Raw genomic sequence first — 23,867 nt, 5'->3', positions numbered from 1 at the left:
TCACCCATACTCCTTGCAATGTATAGATTTTATTCCCACCTTGCTCCTTCTGCCATAGGGCATGACAGCCAGGCACAGGCCCCGGCTGGGAAACAAGCGAGAAGCTTGAAACGAACGGGGGGGGACGGGGGACATTAGATGCGGTTCAAAGAAACACACCCAGGCCCCTCCGAGCCGTGCAACTGCTCCTCCCAGCGCCCTATCACTTCTGGCACACATCAGATCCTCGAGGAGAGGAGCCACGGCAGCAGTGTGGTCATACTTCCAAATTCAGCATGCAAAGGATAACCGGGATCTGAAAGAGTCACCCGGCTGGTCAGAAGGAACCAGATGAAAAGAAAGGATACTTTTCCGTAGGATTTAGCTGGCTGGATATGCCAGGCGGAAGATTTTAGCCACAAATCGGGGGGGGGGGGGGGGATGACACAGTACCAGCGGCCTTTACAGTGTTAAAAAATAGGGGCTCCCTGGGGTGTGCTTTGGTTAGCAACACTGAATTTTTAAATCTCCGAGGGTTCCCGGCCCGCCTCCCAGCCCCCTTCCTAATCGAGCAGAAACAGCAGTGGCGAAGGACCATGGGGTGCTCTTGTACCCTTCGGAAACATAAGCAGTTTCCCTTTTAAAATTCGCTAACACCCCGCTACAAAAGTAACTGAGCACCTTGCCGTTAGGTAACTTAGCGAAAAGTATCCCCAAAAAAATCAGCTTCTCTATGCCAAGGGTTTCCCCTTCTCCGTGAGGCTAGCGCATACTCTCTCTGTTTTTTGGCCTCCAAAGCCGGTGATGAGGAGGCTGATGTACCGAAGCAAAGCACAATTTAGCGTGCTACGACCGCCAGCAGCGCCCGTCTTCATGTTAATGCGCACCTTTAGTGATTTCAGTGCACGCCATTTTTTTTTTTTATTAGCGAATCTGGCCGCGCTACCTATTGTGTGATGCAGAATAGATAATGAGCTGAATTATGCAAAGCAGCTCATTACCTATGCCCGGCCTAGCTAAAAAACTGGGCGCAGAAAGGCACAAATTGGCATTTTCATCCAAACATCATGGAGGTGAAATGAAGCTGCTTTCGCCTCAAAGTCTGTGATTTTATGCAAACCTTAATGCAAAAAACGTTTATTTGCAAGCGATTTGTGTCCCAGTAACGCAAGAAAAGAATCTCACAATACCAACCCATTCCGACGGACCAATCTGTGTGTGTGGGGGGGGGGGGGTTAGTATACTCACTTCTAGGAGAGGGAGAAAGGGAAAACGTAAAGCAAAAAAATAAACGAGAAAATGTGTATGCGCTGATTTTCTTTGGTCAGTTATTACATCAGCATGCAGACAAGGGGGGGGGGGGGTATCACTGTGACGATGCGTAGCCTTTCAAAGGGAAACCAAATTCTGAGGTCCGGTTTGATGGCTCAGGGGACAGGGCAGGGGGAGGGGGGGGGGGCGGGAACGCAGGTTGGAGTCCCAAGCCTGCCTCCTGCTTCTTCGGTCTGCAGGGGTTGTGGGGGAGGGGGAGATCCTGCCAAGGTGCTCCCCTCAAACATCTGCGTGACACCACCAGCTAAGATCACCAAAGAACGTCAGCTGTTAATCTCTGGCCCCCAAGGTCGGATTTAGGCATGCGCAAGATAGGCACATGCCTGGGGTACCAAATTACGAAGGCACCCAAAGGCTGGGGGCCCCCCCTCCCCCCCCCCCCCCGCTGCTCTTCGATTGCCAGGAGCGGAACCCTCCCCCCCCCCCCCCCAATCCCCAGTCCCCTGCCCATGGGGGCGATAATCTTAAACCTGGCTCTGTTGGGCCCCTGGCTATTTCCAAGTCGATTGGGTTTATTTATTCAGGATCCTCTACAACACGCCTTCTCGCCGTTAGCCCTCAGGGCGTGGTGCATCAGAATCTGGATCGCATGGTGCGCGTTCCTGCCAAAATACATCACTGATGCATCCATCACCTCCCAAAAGTAACGAACGCAGATTAACCTATTCCACTCAACGTTCAGAGACATTTTAAAAAAAATTCAACAGTAAGCATGTACAGCCTTTCCCTGCCCCCACCGCCGACTGCACCTACGGTTAAAAACGTTTATAAAAATCTGGGTTTCATGCAAACTTCTACATGCAAAAGCTCCAGGTTTATTTCAGAGTGGGATTTACGAGCATAAACAAGGTTTCATGTACACGAAGTGCTTTGAAAAGCAAACCCCCCCCACAAAGATTCAGCAAATCAGTGCCTGGGATATGAGAAGAGGAAAGAACACCACGAGCTCATGACTTAGTTTTAAAACTGTGCAACTTTTGCGGCAAAGGATGGTTAATACATCTTTAGCATATTAGCCTCCCAAACTTGTATTCCTTTTAACAAATAAGCTCTACTGCAAACAAAATAAGGGTATGAGTCATCAAGTGTAATGGGACTGTCAAGGTTTTTCAGTCAGTAGGCGCAGGAAGACATAAAAGCCTTCTGTTCTGTGCACAATAACTTCAGCACAAGGACCGCATTATAGCATAGTTCGCAGAAACCTGCAAAATGCAGATAGCTGAACAACTTGCAAACTGCGGGCAGCACCTAGCTAGGCCTGTCCCTGACAGGCGGCAACAATGCACGTACAATAGGTAAGCCTTGCAAGCCAGCTTATTCATAAGCATGTGAAGAAGTTATGGCTGTAAACTCCAGGCCTTAGTAACATAACAAAGCACCTTTCTCAGCATCCTTGAGGCTAAATAAAAGCTTCCTTTGTTTTCTCTCTGGTCCCTCCCCTCCTACCTACATCCTGCCCTGGACAAGCTGTCGGCTGATTCCCGGGGACGGTGGAACTATCTATAAATCCAGGTAGGAGGAACACAAGACATTCCCCAGGGAGCTCCTGCTGTCACATTCAAGGGGGGAGGGGGATGGGAAACTAAAAGACAAACCAGGCCGAGGACCCGGTGCAGTGAAGGCAGCAGCTAAAGCAAGAGATAAGGAGTTTTGGGGGAGGGGAACCTGCCAACTCAATTCAACCAAACCTTTTCTGGCAGGCGTGAATAACTTGGGCACGAGAGACAGAGGTGCTCATTTTAAACAATATTTATGGGTGCGATTTGTTTGAATTTATGTATTACGTATGCACTTGTGCGATCCGCCCCGGGCAAAATGTTAATTTGGAAGTGGCAGGATGTGAGAGTTTTAACTAAATAAATAAAGGCGGCGCCGTTTCGCATCTTGTCATCTTATTAGCACATTTGTGTTAGCACCGGTATTGCGCGCTTAGCTTGCGCACACTAAGCGCGCTGTCAGAGCGTGTAAACTAGCATGCGCACATTAGCGGCCCTTTATATGCACACGAACACTTCTGATAGTGTTAACGCACCTTAGTACATTAATCCCACCTTCAGGGGTGAAAAGAATATGTGGAAAACATAGGCAGCAGCCAAAATATATCGAAGCCTGGGGAAATGTGAGGTTTTTTTTCCTTATACTTCACTCTACTTTCATATCCCTTTCTTACTTTTGTATTTACCGCTTCTGTATTTTCCTTGTAGTTTATTCTATTTTCTTGTTGTTGTTTTTTTTTATTTGCTTTTTATTTTGTGGGGCTTTTTTTTGGGGGGGGGGGGGGGGAGGAAGGTTGCTTTACACTTCCCTTTCGCCGATCACTTTCTCTTCCTGTCCTCCCAGCTTCGTCCTCCCTGTTCCTTTCATTTTTTTTTTTTGGCCCATGTCCTCCGCATCAAAATTCCTGCTGCCCTTTCCACATAACCTCGCCTTCCAATCCCCACTGGGCTGCGGAGGCACCTCCTGCTTTCTCCGGGTCCACAACTGCACCTCTTGCTCTCTCTGGGTCTAGGGTCTAGTGGCTGACACACCCTGCCAGGCCGCAGCTGCGCCTCCACTGGGCTGCAGCGCCGATTCCTGCTCTCAGTGGGCCCCGGTGGCTGACACTCCACCTGGTGGCAGCTCCGCCGCCTGCTCTCCGGCCGCCGAGCCTCTGTCAGACCCGCCACAGGCACCAGGATTAAAAATGCAATCTCTTGGGTGACCAGAAATTTCCTGCCCTTGTTTACAGCATCAGTTCTAACTTCTGAACTGGACCCGTTTACTACAGGTTGTGTTTGCACAGATGGAACTGTAAGATAACTCTGCAGACGACAGATCGCAGAGCAGGCTGAATGCCTGCACACGAAGTCTCTTTGGCTCTGGGGTATTTTCCAGGCGTAGAGACTCCAGGATGATTTGAAGGATCTCAACAATGCCCGCGCCTCTTCTCATCAGGATTTTCAAAAAGAGATCGATTTTTCTGTAGATGGAAGAGGCAGAGCAGCACATCCTGTTTGCTAATAGGATACCCAAGACTGATCTAAAACTGCAAATGTATCCAATACGTGCTTTGTGGGAGTATTACCCTGAAACCACGATTTAAAACCTCAAAGCTGGACTCAAAATTAATTTCCAAGGGTAATATACTGTTTTAGTTTTGACCGCAGTTAAATGACACCTTTTGAAAAATTTGCCTAGCAGCATTAGTTAGTTTGAAAGAGTAATCGCATCTGAAGCTTTCTACTACTTTGCATCACAATTACAAGAACAATTTTGTCTAATAACAGCAAGAAATATATAGTTACAAAATAGGTTTTTTTTGTTTTTTTTTGGTAGTAATGCGCGTACTGATGAAATAGAGGGAGGAAAGCCTCTCTCAGATGCTCTTTACCTAGAACAACGGGCAATTAAAGATCTCTGCGTTGTCATCATGCCCAATATCAGTAATGTTCACATCTCTAGAAGGATGAGCAAGGAGGCTCTCAGGATGCCAATGAATTCCCTCTTACTCACCATTCTTTCGTTCGTTGAGAGGGGGCAAGTGCTGGCTGGGCTGCAGTGAAAGTTCCTGGAGCTCATGCGCTACCGCTTCACTTTGAGGGCTGGGCACAAGCCGTATCCGCAGTCCAGGCTCAGCCTCCGGTGCCCCGAGGTGATCCATGGCCACTTGGAGAAGGGGGCAGCACGGGGTGGAGAGGAATGGGGTGAGTCCAATCACAGCAGGCTGGCAAGACTGCAAGAAAGATAGAGGTTGTTAGCATTCTCCCCCTTCTCCTAAATCCACAGGCCCACTTTCGAGTAATTCCTCAATTATTTAATGGATGAAGGCTTTTTAATGGCCCACCCATCATGTCTTGCAAAGAAAGGGCTCGCTCTTCAATAAGACCTCAGGCGTGCCTGCGACCAAGGAATACAGAGGGGTTCGTAAGGCACGTGTTGCTTAATGTGCATTAACATTAAAGCTTGCATTACTTAACGCAAGTTCTGCATTAATTCATGTTGGTGGACATAAACACAGCCTAATGCGTAAATATGGAAATGAGCTGATGAGCATGCAAATAAAATTTATGCCATACAGCTCATTAATATTGATATTTTATTCAGTGTAAATTGCATCAAGTATTATGATTTACATTAACACACAAGTAACGCTAAAATTTAATTACATCTCTTACCCCTTGATTCACCAAAATACGTCAATAATGCATGGATAATGCCTGCGATAAGACAAAGGGGCGTGTTTAGGGAAATCTTTAGAATTAGCACATCACGCGGTAACATACTGCTTCACATCTGTAGTATCGCGTGAAGCGGTAAACTTCAAGGCCTTCATAATAGTGAAGTATTTATATCTCTCTATAGGAGGGCCATCTAATAGCTCAAGGTGATGGGTTGGTGGTGGTTTAGGGTTTAGGGGCCAGTTTCTCATGTAGAGTGAGACATATGAACAGCACAGTACACCTCGGTGAAGATTTGACGTAATTTGGAGTGAGGAAAGTCTCACAAAGATTGCCATTTCTACTATGTTCTCTCACCCTAGCTTGATGGACTCTATAACATGGTAGCATCAAGCTGGGCGAGATAAGATAGCACAAAATTTCATCTTTGTGAGACTTTCCTCACAAATGACGTCAAATCTTCACCGAGGCGTACTGTGCTGTTGGTACCCACTGAGATTTTCAAGAGGGCAGAATTTACATAACCAGAGGCTCTGCAGCTCAGAGTTGTAGTTTTGAGGCTTCGCAGACCAAACCTGTCAGTTCCATAAACATGAATATATTTGGAGAAAAGTCCATACTCCTTAGACTATAGCAGATATTGCTCCACTGTGCTTCCTCGGAGGTCATTCAGCAACTCCTTCTGAAAGAGGGGGAAAGAAGGTACTTGACCTTGGCGGAATGTGTTTCAGCTTGGAGGTCAGAAGGCAAGCAGCAGAGCCCGCAAAAGCTTTTCCTTTTTATTTTTAGCATCAGCAGTACAATGCTGAAAATGTGAATGATGGGTACGGCGTGTCACCTGCAAGCCAGGGCAGATCATAGCCTGCGAATGCGGCGAAACGCAGGAGCTGCTCTGCCGCATCGCATGCCTCCCCCGACACGCGCCGTCGCGCACGCTTTATCTGCGGAGGAGACCCAACGCTTTGCACGGGCAGCTCCCGCGGCGCGCTCTCTCTCTCTCACCTCCGCTTTTAGAAAACGCAAGTTGTCAAAAGCTCTCCTGCCACTGTGCTTCCTGCCATTCTGCTCGCCCCAAATTGCCCACGCGTCCCTTCGAAGTTAAGCAACCGGTTGCCATAGCAACCCACGCCGCTTTTTATGAAGGAAACAGAGGGTGGGGAAAAAAAAAATTCACCTGTACAGATTAAACTCAGTTCTCGCTCCTAATGAGAATGCAGAATAACAGAATGCTTGCCTCTTTCCTGTTTGTGCTTCAAACTGAAAATAGTTATGGTTATTTTTCCCCTCTAAATTTATTTTTGGGAGTCACCAACCAGGAAAAGGATCTGGATGTCATTGTGAATATGTTGAAATCCTCTGCTCAGTGTGCGGTGGCAGTCATGAAAGCAAATAGAAATGCGAGGGATTATTAGGAAAGGAATGGAGAATAAAACAGAGAATATCTTAATGCCTCTGTATTGCTCCATGGGGCGATCTCATCTTGAATACTGTGGTGTAGCTCTGGTCACCGCATCTCAAAAAAGATACAGCAAAATTGGAAAAGGTATCCCTAGAGAGGACTTACAATCTAAGGGTAGATTTTCAAAGGGTTACGCGCGTAACCCCTGAAAACCTACCCCTGCGCGCGCCGAGCAAGCCCCGGGAAGCGTGTATGTCCCGGGGCTTTCCAAAATGGGTGGTCTGGGAGGCGTAACTCCTGAAAAAAAGGTAGGGGGAGATTTAGTTAGGGCTGGGGGGTGGGTTAGATAGGGGAGGGGAAGGGAAGGAAAGATGGGAGGGGAAAATCGAAAAAAAGGCCGCTCCGATTTTGGAGCAGCCTCGCATGGAATGGGGAAAGCCATCGGGGCTCCCCTTGGGCTCGGTGCGCACAAGGTGAACAAATGTGAACCCCCTTACACGCGCCGAACCTGGATTTTATAACATGCGCGCGGCAGTGCGCGCAAGTTATAAAATCGGGTGTACATTTGTGCGCACCGGGTAGTGCGTACAAATGTACCCTATGCGCGTAACATTTAAAATCTGCCCCTAAGAGCTTAGTTTATATTCAGGTACTGTCCTACAGCTTTGTAATCTGTTTTGAGGTGCATGAAATGCAAAATATAAGTCGAATAAAAATAAACTCCTTTGTGCCATAAATATATGACAAAAATTGGCAGAGATTTAGTAATTGAAAACAAAAAAGGAACAAAACCTTTTAATTTTGCATAAGAAAAAAGAAAGAGAGTTACCTTGTACATGTTCAGGTTTTAGAACGAGCAAGTGCAGAGCAACTTTCAGCAATTGGGGAAGTAAAGTAATAAGTATGGTAAACAGCCCTTATATAATTAAAACTACAGCTTTGTTTGTTCCGATAACACTATAGTTTCACCAAAAAAGAGGGGAAATCATTGACTAAAAAGAAGAGTAAAAGAAGAGAACGATGTATCTTACAAGCACTCAGACAGTTGTGGATCTACCTGAGATCTTGGCCCATATTCATGCATGCAAATCTGTAAATTCAATTCAACTTAATTTACATATTGCCTTTCCTACATTCAAAGCTGTAAACAGGATCCAAAACAAGAAGTATATGAACAAAGTTACAATATCAAAAAAGTATAGACCAAAAAGTAACACAGTAAACATACTAACAAAGCACATATCAAAAAAATATAAACCAAATATTTGCAATGTAGATCAAAAATATCAAATTCCAACAAGTCTGTTTACAGTGTATCCACAAATATTCATGAGTTCTCGCTGAATAATGTATCTCAAGTTCACAGCAAATGGTCACATCTTGGTTATCTTGAAAACGAGATCAGTTGGCCAGGTCTAAAGAACTGGAGTTTGACACTCTTGGAAATTAGAATTTAAAAAGGAAAGCTGGCCACATAAACACCACTTCTGATACCCTGAAGGAACTGAATCACAGAATGCTATAACACTATATTACTGAAGATGGATCACAGCACAGAAGCTGCTGGAAGAAATGGCCAAGAACAGCGCATCTCAGTGAAAATATCGACTTTTATTTTCTGCCAAGGTCAGTAAGATGCGGCGTGATCTGGTGGGAAAAAAGCCAACCGCACCCAGTAACAGATGCAGCACGGTACATCTTTGATGCGCCTTCCGAGACCAGGGAACAGTATTCTAAGAACCCATCGTGCATAGCATGACATGCTGCTCACGGTGACAAGTCAGACTGTGGATTCAACATGATTTAAAAACAAGAGGGAGAACTACGTTCCATCACCTGGGCTGCACTGTTGCTTTCGGGGGTTCGCAGGCTGCTCCCGCAAACCATTGCTCTCACTTTTGTGGCTAGGTTGGCCGCTCTTCATCCCAGCGTGGCAGGATGCTGCCTACTCTTCCCCCTGGTGGGAGGCCGCCGAGAGCCATGCAGGAGGATGCCGTCAGCTTCAGCTATCCGTGCCCATCAGGCCATTTTAAGGGACCGCAGTGGGAAAGTCTCCACGGCTCCAGTGATGACATCACCGGCATTGCCCTATGTAACGGTAGCTTCCCCGATACAACCTGCCTCAGCAACAGGTCCAGCTATAATTGTAGTGCGTGCTGGTTCCTGCCTTCGTCTGTCCAACTTGCTTCAGGCTTCATCCGCCCTGCCTGCTCTTGCCTTGCCTGCCCAGCCTACCTCAGCCCTATCCTTCCCTCTTTCTTTCTCTTGGACGAATACCTGGTTTTGACCCTTGCAAGGACTCTCGATATGCCTGATCGCTGCCTGCCATTGACCCTTGCCTGGATTCTCGAGATATCTGACCGCCGCCTGCTTACAACCCTAGCCTGACCTTGGACCACATCCCTAGTCATCAGCAGAGACTATCGCCTAAGTCCTGCCAGCTCTGGCACCCAAAGACTCAACCCGAGGGGAACGTGGGCTGGTAAAGGTGAAGCTCCAGATCAGTCTCTGCTTCGCCTGGATCCGCCTGCTGGTGGTGAGAACCTGCAGGGCTCCCCTCTGCAGGTGGAGCCAATCTCAACCCAGCCCAAGGGTCCACAGACACAACATCTACATGCATTGAAGGTTGGGCACACTGTGGCCACATCTACCTGAGTACTTTGACCCACAGGCCTTGTGCCAATTTTTTAAGTATAAGCTGATCTACTGGGAAAAAAGGTACTCGAGAGATCAGAGTCTGCTTTTCCTGCAGGCACCTTTTACCTTCGAAATAACACGCTTTGTTTCCTTCACCTGTCTTACGCATGCCCCAGGATTGCCTACACGTAGGCGTGTTGTTGACGCTCATACGTACTCTTAGCTGGATAAGGGCTGGGCAATTTTCAGACAGTCAATTTACCTGGGTAAATGGCTTTCGAAACTGCCCTCATCATGTATGGATACTATAGGATGGTCCCCGTCTGCAGGTGTGAAGGGGTTGAAAGCAATGAGAAGTGAATTTCAGGGCGCACAGCCCTCTGGAACATAGACAACCAATATTCTCCAAAGATTCTGAATTACAGAAGATGCTGCCGTACTGGGGCTAATTCCCTGTCCTCTCCCTTCTCAGCTGGGTCTCTTTTTTTTATTCATTTCCTTTTAAAACTGTAATCTCTTCCCCCTCATAATCCTGGTCACTTTTGACAAGGTGTGCAATAAAAAATTCTAGATGGGATACCAAATTGCATTACTCGAATAAAAGAACATTGCATTTCTTTCTCATTAAATTTATGGCAAAACCTTATAAAGCATATAGGGTGCAAAGCCATATCAGTGCTCTGTGGGTCAGTTTTAAATCCATATGCATGGCAGAATTGTGTTTACTTCCTTTGTCTCACAAACTACACCATGCAAACTGTATTTATTTATTAATTATTTTAGGAAGGTTTGATATTCTGCCTTTTTCCAACATTGGTCTCAAGGCGGATTACAATAAATGTAAAGGCACAGAGCCATTAGAACAGTATGCATGCATCACTTTGAGAATTTATCAAGCAACAAAAATTACAAAACAGTAGCCCAGAGCAAAACAGAGTTGTCCTGTAATCACTTCTCACCTTGTTTTGCTGACAACCTAGCAGGAGGTATTTAATCGCTCCTTGTATTCTACGGTTGCCACAAATGCAAAATCTACCAGTACTTAACTGTGAGAGCGGTGGTGGTGTCAGCCAACTAGGTTATTAAGAAACAAACATTAAAAAAGCAACATGGACACGGAATACATGAGCTGTTTCTTTATGGTTCAATGAACTATTTCAAACAAACTAAATGCATCCCAAAGTTAAGAGAATGGATTTAACTCAATGGTTGGTGATTTTTTTTGTTTTTGTGATTGTTCTTTTAAAATAATTTTTCTAGAGATTTTTGAACTTCTGCAATGTACTAATGGCGCTGGAAAGCAAATTCTTCAGTGTAGCCACAGGATAGGCACGGCACAAGCAGCGGGAGTGCCAACCTAGACTCACACACATAGGCATGCTGCCTTGCATGTGTCTCAGAATAATTCGTTTCCTAGTCCTGGGCAATCATTCGCCTTAACAGCGGGACAGTGCAAGAGCATTTGGTACCTTTGGCGAACCTACGGTCATTCACCTCCCTCCCCTAACTTACTTATTTGGTGGTAGCTCCAGCATAGTGCTCCCTCCTACCAGCACAGCACTCCCTTCTTTGGGGCTTGCTTTTCAGGTACAGTTTCAGCTGAAAACGTAGGCTCCTATGTTTGGCTAAAAGCAGGTAACCTGGCTTTCTCGAATATATCAGCTTCGTAGTTGACAAAGTTGATGGCTCTAATGAAGCTCATTACTGAGGCTTTGTTTTTAGGACCCAGCTTTTTTTTTTTGGTTTTCCGGCTGTAACAGGATTTGGGCTAGGATCTCGGTGCCATGAGCCTTCAACCACAACTACCTGGGGGGGGGAGGGGGGGAGGCTCTCCAATTTTATATCCCCCTCCCAACAAGTTTACACTCAGTCATTGCGGCTACAATTTGCATCCAGGGTCCCATGCGCCGCAGGGGCCCTATATCCCAGGGCCAGTGCTTCCATTAGGAGAAGTAGGCAGTCTCCTACAGCACCAAGATTTTGGGGTCGGCCAAACCCTGCCAGTGGGAGGGGCAGAAGGGTGGGAGCACCGTGCTGGAGCCAGTGCCGCCAGCAGTTAAGTTGGGGGGAGTAGGAGGGAAGGACAGAAGATTTGCCTAGGGTGCGAAATATACTTACACTGGCCCCGCTAAATCCAGCCATTAGATGTCACCATGGCATGATGATGACTCCCTACCCCACCAAGGGGTGCGAGTGCAGATTCCGCAGACCCAGCTGAACTGGGAAGCAGAAAACCCAAAGAGAGAATAGATGCCTTGATGTATTCATAACAATGCCCATTGTTATGAATACATCAAGGCAATGGGCATTGTTATGAATACGTCTCTACTTTAATAAATATTTGGAAAAGATCAAGGCATCTATTCTCTCTTTTTGTTCACCTGATGGCCATTATAGATCGCCTACCTCTTTGCTTTTTGGGACCAAGCAGAAAACCCAAGCCAGGGACGGAACCCAGGAGCTTTTGCACGGCAGTATGCCAGTTTGTCACTGGGCCACCGGGCCAGCTCGCTCTATGGATACTTCTACAACCCAATGGTATTCCAGGCCTGTCCTGGGGACCTCACAGCCAGATGGCTTTTCTGCATGAATCCACAATGAATATGCATGAGATAGGATGGGGGTCTCCAGAGAACATAACTATTCTCTCATGCATATTCACTGCAGATAGCCTAAAAAACCGACCAGTTGCGGGTCCCGAGGACTGGTTTGGGAGCCACTACTCTAAATGACCAGCTTGGAGGCCGTTTACCTTCCATACATGTGCAGAAAACATTCAGCAGCCTGACCTGTTCCCTTAAACCTGTTCCCTAAAACTGCCGTTTTATCCAAGATGACGCAACCAGAGCAGAACTGGCACGCACCACTGATATCTAAGAGCTCCCAATGCTGTCTGTAGGTTTTCTTGAAACCAAATCAGAATTGAATTACTTGCCTATAACAACAAAAACCCAAAAAAGTATTTAAAAAACAACAACAAAAAACTTTAATATTTTGATTAACTATAGAAAAAGACCAATAGAGACTGATGCCTTCTGTTCGCTGGATGTGAGAGTTACAAAATGTACAGAAATATAAAAACCTTACTGGAACGCTGGCTGCATGTATTAAAACAGCTGAATTTTAATTTGTATAATGCAAGTGACTTTACTAAGGCAAAACAGCTGCAAGATGTTTACAAACATTGGCTCTTGCTCGTCTAAGAAATTAATCACTTTTTTTAAATGAGAGAAAAAAAAGGGGAGTGTTTTAGAATTTCTTTATGACACATATCTGGATAGCCACCAACAGTGAAATCCACTTTAGACCTCTTTAAATCCTAGAAATGTTCAGAAACCAGCCTCTTAAATGTTGAGTATCCCGAACATAAATCAAAGACCAGACGCTGTTTTTTTTTTTTTCCAGTGTAATCTTTATTCAGGATTATTTCTTACATCAAGAAAACCTATACGGTATTATGAAAACAACAGGTAAACAATTCAATGAAATCATCTGGTACCAAAAAAACACTTCTACAGGATTCTCTGATTCTAGCTCACAAAAGGGGGACACATCATTAGTACACAACTAAAAAAGAAAAGTTTAAGCAACTCAACTAAGGAAGGAGGTGCCTTAATTTACAAATCTACAGATAGACATAACCCCCATACCCCAAACCCCAGTAAGCCTAGCCAGATATTTTATCATTAAGGAAAGTTTCCAAATGCATGGGATCAGAGAAAACAAAATAATTTTTTTTGGTAGGTTACCAAACATTTATATGGAGATTGTAAAAAGTAGCTCCTATTTCAAGGATCTTCTGTCTTAACTGTAAGAGTTGTTTCCTCAGAGACTTGTGTTACAAAAGAAACGTCTGGAAAAACCCAGACTTTCTTCCTGCAAAAGAGGAAGCCCTTGTTAACAAAATATTTATGAAAGATCTCATGAAAGATCTCTCTTAGGAAAAAGATACCAACAACGTGGATCTCAAAGGAATATCATCCAAGGATGACTCAATAAGCGAAGAGAGATTGGGCTCATTAACAGAAAGGCAATCATAAAACCCATCCACCTCATTTATTAGCTTTTTCTTCTTAAGCACATGATATACATTGGAAACCAAGGGCATTTTATCATTGGAATACCCCAATATTTCAGACAAATTTTTTAAACATCTCAGATGGAGGCAACATGCGGGTCATAGGAAAATTAATAAACTGTAAATTTTTCCCTCACTGAAAGTTCTCAGTATTTTTCAAATGAATTAAAATAAGCAGACTATCCTTAATATAAGACATTCTCAAAACTTGCTCAGCAACTAGCTGTATTTTCACTTCAGTTAGATCCTTCTCAATAGTCCCCACTTGACTATCACAGTTACTAAACTTTTGTTTGGTATCTTCTGATAGTCTGCTCTAATGCTCCATTTATTGCGTCAGCATTTTTTCCATCCTCATCGTAATCCTCCACACATCCATCAATGAGATCTTATTCGACTCCTGTGTCTCCAACACTGAGTCAGAATTAGATGGGGTACAGGAGAGCAAAGTACCCAAAACTGGAGAACTCTATCTAACGGGCCCTCCTTAACCCAATTCTCCAGTAATTCAACCATTGCCTATAGAGGTCAGCTCCAATCCCTCTGCTAATTTCATGGGCCGTTGTAATATCATGCACATAAAAATGTGCCTCTTTTTCCAATGCGCGCACATCAACCTCTCCTGGGCGCCTGATGCAATAATCAGAAGAGCAGCCGCGTTAAAAAGGACGCGCTAGGGATAAATTGTGGGTTCCTAGCGCGATCTTGGCATTGGGCGCCCAGGAGACGTGGCTGGGTGCAGGTTATGAAAACGGACGCTCAATACGAGCGTCCGTTTTATCCTGCAGCAGCTAATTTACCGGCACAATATGCATGGCCTGGAGCATGTACATTGTGGGTATATATTGTGTGCCCAGAAATTCTTTTTTCCTGTTAAGCCTTTTTATTTTTTCATGATACTGCTTTTCTGTGGTTCCTCCTACTTGTTTTTTTTAGTTGAGTCCTCGTCGCACAGCAAGACTTTACGCCAGCTTCGGGGCAGACATTATGTTTGGTGGGTTAAAAAGTACACATCAGGCGCACGCAAATTTTTTGCATCGGGGGTAATAGCTAATAGGTACATCTTTGTTTGGATGCGCGTTTTGGATGGCTTGATCCCCTTATTGCATTGGGGATTAGTCCGGCACGTCCAGAACATGCACTTTATTGCATCGGACCCTTAGAAAGAGATTCAGATGATTCTGTTCTAGGAGTGGAAGAGGTAACTGTCACCCCTCCTAAAACACCAGAAGGATTCAGGTCATCTACATAGGCGAGGAGCTTCATGGGGGGGGGGGGGGTAGATTACAGTCAGGGCTAAGAGGTTCCTGATGTCCTTGAGCCCTCACTATCAATGCCCTTAGAGGCTACACGATATGATTATCCATGGGGCCAGTTGTACTCAAATAAGCGGGAGTCTTACCCCGCCTGTTTCTTCCCCATAAGCAGCGAAGGCCAGATCTTCAAGGAGGGAAGCAGAAGAAATTCTTCCTAAGGGGTGCCCGGCTTCGGTGCCCTGCAGGCCCGTCGCTTTTAAATTCTTATTTGGCCCTTCAAAATGATGTCACAAGCAAAGTGGGGGAAGGGCAGGTAAATAACCAGCAACGCTCCCGTTACTCTCAGCGGCTCACTACCTCCTCTCCTTCAACAGGGGCCTCCCCCCCAGGCGTTATTTCAGTTTACGAAGTGTACTCTGACATTTGCATTCACCTTCCAACAAACCTTGTCCATCGCAGCGTGGCAGGTGGTCAAGATGTAAAAAAAACCCCTTAGATTCCAAGGTGAAAAACTTCCATTTCCTTTATTGCTTGGCTACAAAACACTAAAATAGCTTCCTTCCAGTATAGGTGGTGACAACGTTTTAAGCTTTTTGACTTGGCATGCTGGCTTGTCAGCCTCGGTCCCCATCACGGCGGATCTCTTTCAGTAGTAACAAGAAGGGAGCCAGGGTAGGCAAGCCTGCTCTCCATCTACCCATGTGGCAGACGGATCCCCTCCCGTCCCTCTATTATTTTAGCCTTTGTGGGATGAGAAACGGTGCTCTCTGTCTTGAAGTCAAGAAGCGGCTAACCCCCAACTCTGACTCAGACTGCTGGCTTCCAGGCGGTGAGAAGAGGCAGCTCCCCCTCGCTCATGCCTAAAAAAAAAAGCGAGAGATGGCTGCCGAGTTAAAAAGCTGCGGCACGCACACTGCCACGCTACGTCGCGCACGACACAATTTCACAAAGTCCCTTTCTCCATGGTTCAGGAACTAGAGATGTATGAGAACAGGAATTAACACCTTACTCAGAGAGCCTGAGGATCAGCAGCTCCTCTTCTCACGGTTCGGTATGTTTTTGCCAGCACGATTCCTTAAGCTGCTGATGCCGCTGCCAATTTCTTGCAGAAAGCAGAACGTCTACTGGTAGCAGAAGTAAATCATGAAGTTTTCTCAGGAACTCAGCATACATTTACCTTGGTAAAAACTGCTGTCCTGGGAAGGAAGGGAGGTCTACCTGCAGCACACAGACCTCATTCGTGGTAAGGGGATTTACTCACTAGGAACATGCGACAATGGATGTTCTCATGCATTGCAGGTTAATAGACTAACCCCCTGTGAGCGGACATCTTTATTTCCTGCAGAAACAATGACTTTGAGTCACTGACCTTTGCCCAGATGTTACAGGATTGCACAGAGTGCACGGCAGGGATCCTTCTGTTCTTGGGCTTTTAATCACTGGGCGGTTGCTGCACTGAGGAGGAACGACAGCACTTGCACTTATCTGAGTGATAAATAAGCAGAACCTGCATTAAGTGGCATAAAAGATTATATCCACGGTAGGCTGATCTCTGCCCCTTTTGACTGTTATCAGAATGCCTTAGGAAGTCCTGGTGCTGCAGAGACATCATTCAGAGCCCCTGGGGGGGGGGGGGGGGGGAGGGCAACACTACCCCGGATTTCAGGAGGGAGTCCTGGTCTGTGCCTCGCAGTCGGAGGATTGTAATGGCTGGACTAGATGGGAAGGACTTAATTTGGGGGGGGGGGGGGGGGGAGGGACCCAAGGAACTGCAAATGAAGGATCACTCTGGCATCTCTGCCCCCCGAACCTCTTGTCATAACCGGCTGAGAGTAGGGTTAGGGCTGGTTCCAAATGAACTCGAAGGAAGCTGAAGTGGGAAGCGGGCTCCACCTTCCTGGCAACAACAAACAACAACAACAAATTACAACCAAATCAAATCTGTTGACTGCAAATGGTGATTTTGAACAGGTTTATTGCTTGCACTAATTAAAACTGCAATTTTTACTTTTATAAAACTCTAAAACTAGAGCTTAAAAAATGAAGGGGGTCATTTTCAAAGGGATTTGCGTGTAAATCGTTTTGCGAAAATCACCCCGGGGGAAGTACGTGCGTACATAGCTCCATCGCGTTCGTATTTCTCCCCACATTTGTGTTAGGCGCTCCAAGAAGTCTGCGTGCAAGTTGTGACTTGCACGCAGACTTCTCGATCGGGCACTCGGGTTTCCCCGGGCACGTTAGGCCCTGCTTGCAGCGGGTGCAGCTCTGTGCCAGGAAGTTTGTGCCCGCGCTTGACCGATTACCAGCGGAGTTTCAAAAGGGCACTTCTGGGCGCAGGCCGACTGCGTGTACAAATGCATCTTGGGGCAGGCCGCTATAAAATTACCCTCCAGAAAGGTATGAGAACGAACTGGGAATCTGGCTTCCGTGCATCGTTTCGTTTCAAGGCCTTCCACTCTTGCTTCATTAGTTGTGGGTCTTCTGCTACTTTGCGAGTGGAAACCGACGTTGAAGTCCTTTCCTTGCTGAAAATGCACGATTCCCCGAGGAAGCTCTCGGGCCCACTCATGGAGTTCGCTTCGCGGTGCGAAGATGTCGTCGCCCCCCCCCCCCGGCCCACGTCTGACTGAAACACAGGTGCTACAAATGTTTATGTTCAAGGGCAGGAGCAGAGGATGCAGCAGAGTTCAACATTCAGAAGGGCAGGAACTGTGCGGCTGCTTCCTAAGCAGGAAAACAAGTCACTTACCAGCTTCCTCTATAGCAAATGAGGTTCTCTCTCTCTCTCTCTTTTTTTTTTTTATTTCACAGAAATCTTTAAAGCAAGGGAGACTGAGAAAAAAATAATAATATCAGCTTCTGAGGAAGTTAAGTCTGCAGATGAACTTGGAGGAAGTTTGGCAGAGGTGACGATGAGATTTTGGTCAGGACTGCGCTACTTTCACAAACTGATTCCTGAAATTTGCTACTGCTGTCCGCCCCCACCACAGACAGACAGACACTTTTTCGCCTCTCCCCTTTCCACACCTCTGCCCGCTGTTCTTTTGGCCCTCCTGTCCCAGCCCCGAACTGCTTTGCTCCTTCCCGTTTTTCCTCAGACCATCAGTGTTCTCCACATCCCCTTTTCTCCCCTCTCAGTCTCCCCCTCTTCCTTTTTCTCGCTTTCACACTGGGCACCTGCCTCCTCTCCTCCTTTACGTCTTTGTCCCTTCCCCATCATCCCTTGCCATCTCCTTCACCTCTCTCTTTTTTTTTTTTCTCCTCCACTTTCAGACCGCCCAGCCTCCCCGTGTGGATTTCAAGGTCTGTGTGGGCCGGTGAAAGGTCACAGCATGAACCCACCCGCAGAAAGGAAAGGTGCCGAAGCAGCATTTGAAATACATAAGCCCGGCCTTAGAACTATCACGAGTGAGATGGTGCCGCATGGCAAGTTATTGAGAACCAAACACCGTCAGAGAGGTGGACTCCACGCACGGCGCAGTTTGGAAAGGTGCGCCGTACGGTGAGCGCAAAGCTTCCAAAATACGTTTGTGTGCGTGAGGCAAGGGGAAGCTGTAAACGGGTGACACTTTTTGGTGTTTAAGACAGAGGCAAGAGAGAGAGAGAGAGAGGCTTTGTGTATTCTTTTGAGCGTTTGTGCTTGAAATTCTATTTCTTACCCTTAAAAACTGTCCCACTCTGAAGACTCAAGGCCATGCACAAATCTAAACACAAATCAAATTAAAATAAAATACATTATTACAATTAAATACTTTAAATAAGGTTAAAAAATAAATAAAACAAAGATTAAATAAAAAATAATATAAACAGACTTTCTTAATTGAGCCTATGCCTAACTAACTAAAATCAACTCAAATCAGGAAAATGCTTCAGAGAACATCAAGGACTTTACAGAAAACATAAGAACATCAGAAGTTGCTATTCTGGGTCACACAGACGGTCCATCAAGCCCAGCATCCTGTTTCCAACCGTGACCAATCCAGGCAAGTACCTGGCAAGTACCCAAACAGTAAATAAATCCCACGCTACTGATGCCGGTAATAAGCAGTGGCTGTTCCCTAAGTCAGTTTGATTAACAGCAGTTTATGGACTTCTCCTCCAGGAACTTGTCCAAACCTTTTTTTTTTTAACCCAGCTATGCTAACTGCCTTAACCACATCCTCTGGCAATGAATTCCTCTTTTCTCCTCACTCCCCGACCAACAGCCCCCCCTTTTCTTCCAACTCCCTGCCCAGCAGCAGGAGTCATCTCTCCTCCATCTTCCGCTTAGCAGCAGCAGCATCCTCCCCCCTCACTCTCTCTCTGTATCCAATCTCTTGCCCAGCAGCAGGACCTTCTTTGGCTCCCCACTTCACCCTCTGCCCAGCGGTAGTGCCCTCCCCTCTCCCCCTTCTCCTTCCTCCTGTGCTCCAGCTCTTCAGGCTACAATCCTTGTGCAGAAGCAGCAGCAGCAACAGCTGCAGGAAATAGGTGGGCCCGAGCCCATGCTTGGAGCCCACCAGTAACCAGGCACCGGCGTGGCAATCCGACACGGCCCGGAGCGCCGGGTGCATTGGGTGATGTCGCGTGGAGGCGCTGCACTACCTCCCTTCCAACTTCCTACCCCCCCCCCCCCCCCCAGTCGCACTGCCCATGGTGCCTCCGGGCTGGGCGGCGATGACATGGTACCGGGAGGGGGCGAGGGGATGAGCTGGGAGCACAGGGTAAAGACTATTTAAAGTTTTGTAAAAAAAAAAACAAACCAACAGGCCTGGTTTTCAGGATATCCATAATGAATATGCATGAGATAGATCTGCATACAATGGAGGCAGTGCACACAAGTCTCTCTCATGCATATTTATTTTGGATGTCCTGAAAAACCTGGTTGAGGCTCTCGAGAACCAGAGTTGGCCACCCCTGCCTTGTACCATCCATTCAATATCCACACAATTACTTTCCTACAGTAATATCCATTAAGACAGAAAAAGCAAGCTGAACTAGTTTCCATGGAAACAACCCTCTACCATAATATTGGAAGCTAATTTAAGATGTGCGAGTTAAAGAGTCTGCAGAGCTGCAAAGCAGCTATGGTTTCATAACAGTCAGATGCTTCACACTCACCTGCTCAGTTAGGATTTGATGCTGCCAAATTCGGGAGGTGGGTAAGTGGCTTTCACTCCCACAGCTACCCTACAGGCCGATGCAATAAAGTACGCTCTGCCTAGCGCACGGGTTTACAGGCTAGACTAGCACGCCATGCAATAAGGAGATTAGCGCATCCAAACTGCATAACTGACAGTGCCCATCACATGTAAAGTCCATGTAGACGAGGTATTAGCTATTCCCCCCCATGCAGAAAAATTGATGGGTGCCCAACCTGCACTTTTTAACATGGCAAATTTAACTCCAGCCCCAGAGGTGGTGAAAAGTCAATCTGCAAGTCAAGGGCTCTGGGAAAATTAAAATAATACTGTCCTGTGTGGTTCTTAAACATCTACTGCTTGCGGTGTTTAAGAATAAAGATATAATGTAGTGGGGCTTGATGGGAAAAAAAAAATTTCTGAACGCATAACATACACGCACAATAGACACACTCCAGGCCGATTTTGCTCCTTGCTAATGTGGGTGTATATGGGGTGTCCAGAAATCGACCTGAAGCGGGATAAAACAGATGCTCGCATTGAGCACCAGTTGCAATTGTTGGCGTACAGCCATGTCTCCTGGGCGCCCGATGCATAATTCTTCCCTAGTACATCCTTTTTAATGCACCAGCTCATTACAATAAAGCATTGGGCGCCCAGGAGATGTGGCTGTGCGCTCGTTAGGAAAAGGTGCTTAATACCAGTGCCTGTTCTAGCACGTGTCTTATTGCATCAGCCCCCTAGCATTCAACTAACCTGCAACCTCTTCTCTTCTTGGGAGATGGCATGCCAAGAAGCCTGAGAGAGGATGCTCTTTTGCTTTCCATATGATGTGTTTATGGATTCTGTCTGTCTATGTATAGCTCCAAAGTTTAAGATACAAAACCAGCACCGAGTTACCTAGCACTCCAAGTGTTAGCAACTCAGATACAAAGTGTGAAAGCAAGCCTCCATTCACGATCACAGGAGCTGAACAATCTTTAACTCAAATCCATAGATCATCTTGGCACTAGCAAAGTAAATTGATGGCAGAAAGACCAATACGATCCATCTAGTCTACCCAGCAAGCGGTTTTATTTTGTCTAGCAGTAAACCACCACTCCATGCAGGCTACCCCCAAGCCTTCTGTTAAGGGAAGTAGCAACCTCTGCTGTTAAGGGTTATAGTGCCACTCCATGCAGGCTACCCCCAAGCCTTCTGTTAAGGGTAGTAGCAACCTCTGCTGTTAAGGGTTATAGTGCCACTCCATGCAGGCTACCCCCAAGCCTTCTGTTAAGGGTAGTAGCAACCTCTGCTGTTAAGGGTTATAGTGCCAGTCTGTGCAGGCTACCCCCAGTCTTCTGTTAAGGGAAGTAGCAACTGCTGCTATGTACAGGTTACCCCCAAGTTAATATAAATGATACCCCATTTCTTCATTTCCATTCTCTAGTCAGCAGGGATCCTCTGTGTTTGCCCATGTCCTTTTGAATTTTATTACATTTCTTGTCTTCACCTCTTCCGGAAGGGAATTCCATGCATCCACCACCCTTTACGTGAAGGAATATTTCCTGACATTGTTCCTGAATCTTCTCCCTTGGAGTTTCATATCATGACCTCTAGATTTACAGCTTCTTTTCCATTGCAAGAGATTTGATTTTTGTGCATCATTAATTCCTTTCAGGTATTTGAAAGTCTGTATCATACCTCTCTCTCCTGTCTCTCCTCTCTTCCAGGGTATACATATTAAACTCCTCCAGTCTCATCTCATACGGCTTGCCGTACAGATCCCACTCCATAGCAGTACCTCACGACATTTTATTTATTTAAGGTTTTTCTAGACCGACATTCATTGGGAACATCACATCGGTTTACATAAAACAGGAAATGCAGCGCAAAAGCTTAACAAGGAACGTTTTAACTTCAAAACATAAAAGGGAGGGATGCTAGGGAATTGGGGGGGGGGGGTGGTAAATAGATAATTAAAAATACAATTTAACTTCAATGCATAAAAATTTAACTTCAATACATGACATTTTAACTTGAAATATATAACATAGGGTGGAATGCTTAGATCATGGTGGGAGGTAAAGATAAATAAAATACTAAGATAATGGGGGTCAAAAAGGGGATGAGGTGAGAAAATAGAGCAGGTATAGAGGTATCACAAGAAATAAATTGCTTAAGGAATAATTATATGGCGATCCAAGGATTTACCAATGGTATAGTTGCAGAGCGGGTTTAAATGTTATGCATTAAAAGGGGGAGGAGGAGGGATACAGGGGCTTAGAAATGAAGGGATACAGGGGCATAGAAATGAAGATGTTTTTATTTTATATACTTATTTATACAGTTTATATTCTGCGATTCCAATTACATTCACCACGGAGCACTTGATACTATACAAACAAATAATAACATACACAAATGCATCACCTTAAAATTAAATTCAAAATAAAAAGCCCATTCAAGTAAAAACAACAATACATGCAGGCACTTTTTAAAATATTAAACTTCACAATACTAATGTACTGCACTAGCTTAAAAGCTCAAGCAGATAACATTGCTTTTGTTCTTTTGCTTTTTTTTTTTTTTTTTACAAAACTTTAAATATAGTCTAATTCTTCTCAACCTTCAGTTGGTAATGCATTCCACACAGATGGCGCTATTACCGAAAATGCTCTTGTCCTGGCAAACTGCAGATGGAAGTCTTTAATAGAAGGAACTCGCCAGGACTTCTGAAAGAAAGATGGAAGAGCCTGTGCAGCTCCACACCAACTTAACTTTTTTGGAAAGACAATAGGAAACGGAATATAAAGCCTTATGTATGATTACAGATATTTTGAACTGAACTCTTTCAATAATTGGTAGCCAATAGGGCTCTTTCATAGATGGTTAACATGATCTCCTCATTTTAATCCAATTATAGTTGAGACAGCTGCATTTTGTACCGATTGTAGGATGTGTAATAAGCATTTAGGAAGACCTAGTAATCAACATGGTTTTTCAGACAGGCATTTTATTAGCCCATAAGTTTTTTTTTTGTTGTTTTTGTCTTTTAATTTATCTGATATGTTTATGTTCTGTATTTGCACACGATTTTATGTATGTTTTTGGTTCCTTATGGCTCCTTCTGTACGTCGCCTAGTTTATAGGCGATAAACAAATTTTAAATAAAGATAAAGTACAATAGCTTGCACGACTAAAAGTCTCTGCCCGTTTGCGCTTTCACAAATCCTGTTTTAACTGTGGTCGTCTCCCTCCCATTTGCTGCTACTGAGGTCTCCTTGCATCTCTTACAAGCAATGCCTGGATTCCAGGTCGCACCAGGGGTTTTCGGCACCTCTGACCATGGCAGGCTCCCTATAGAAATAAGCGGGAATCAGAGCAAAGAATGAAGTGGGTCCTAATGAATGTTGCTGATAATGTTAAGTTTTCTCACAGGAAGGCGACTTTTTTTTTTTGACAACAAAGGAGGCACATTAAGATCCCGGAAGAGTCCTTTTCTTTACTGATGACATTTTCTTAACAGTTTACATTTTGTTTTCAGGTTTGTTTGTTTTCTCAGTGTAGTTGGGAATGAGTTGGATGAGGTCGGTGTGATTTTGGGGGAATTTTGATGGGTTCCCCACCTCCCCCCATCAGGTCTTATGATTTTGTCATGACTATTAATCCATGATTGATTAAAGTATCTAAACCTCATTAGTCATAATGAGACATTAATTTGTGTCTTTAGAAGTGCCTATGGCACATGCTCATGCTGAAGCCCAAAAGGTGACCATGGAATAGCTGTAAATTAAATTGTGAGAGGTGATTTTTAGGACTGGATTTCTAGGTCACGCTCCCTAGATGCAGGATCTTCAGCATATTCCCCGACCCCCTCCATCGCTCTGCTCTTCTGCCGCTGGGATGGAAGGTGGTAGGAGAGGATCA

The 23,867-nt window shown here is 45.5% G+C and overlaps 1 protein-coding gene across 4 annotated transcripts in view; it reads right to left on the bottom strand.

The window, feature by feature from the left end:
* Nucleotides 1-23,867, bottom strand: part of MRTFB (myocardin related transcription factor B) — a 200,942-nt gene that overhangs the window by 90,480 nt on the left and 86,595 nt on the right. For all 4 annotated transcript variants that reach the window (XM_029576376.1, XM_029576373.1, XM_029576375.1 and 1 more), the window contains one exon: nt 4,804-5,023. In XM_029576376.1, the coding sequence (XP_029432236.1) occupies nt 4,804-4,951 (148 nt within the window). In that variant the 5' untranslated portion in view covers nt 4,952-5,023. The remainder of the gene's footprint in view (nt 1-4,803; nt 5,024-23,867) is intronic.

Source organism: Rhinatrema bivittatum, chromosome 14 (assembly GCF_901001135.1).
Source record: "Rhinatrema bivittatum chromosome 14, aRhiBiv1.1, whole genome shotgun sequence".
NCBI lineage: Eukaryota > Metazoa > Chordata > Amphibia > Gymnophiona > Rhinatrematidae > Rhinatrema > Rhinatrema bivittatum.
The sequence above is the reverse complement of the archived record's forward strand: the minus strand, read 5'-3'. Positions and strand labels throughout refer to the sequence as shown.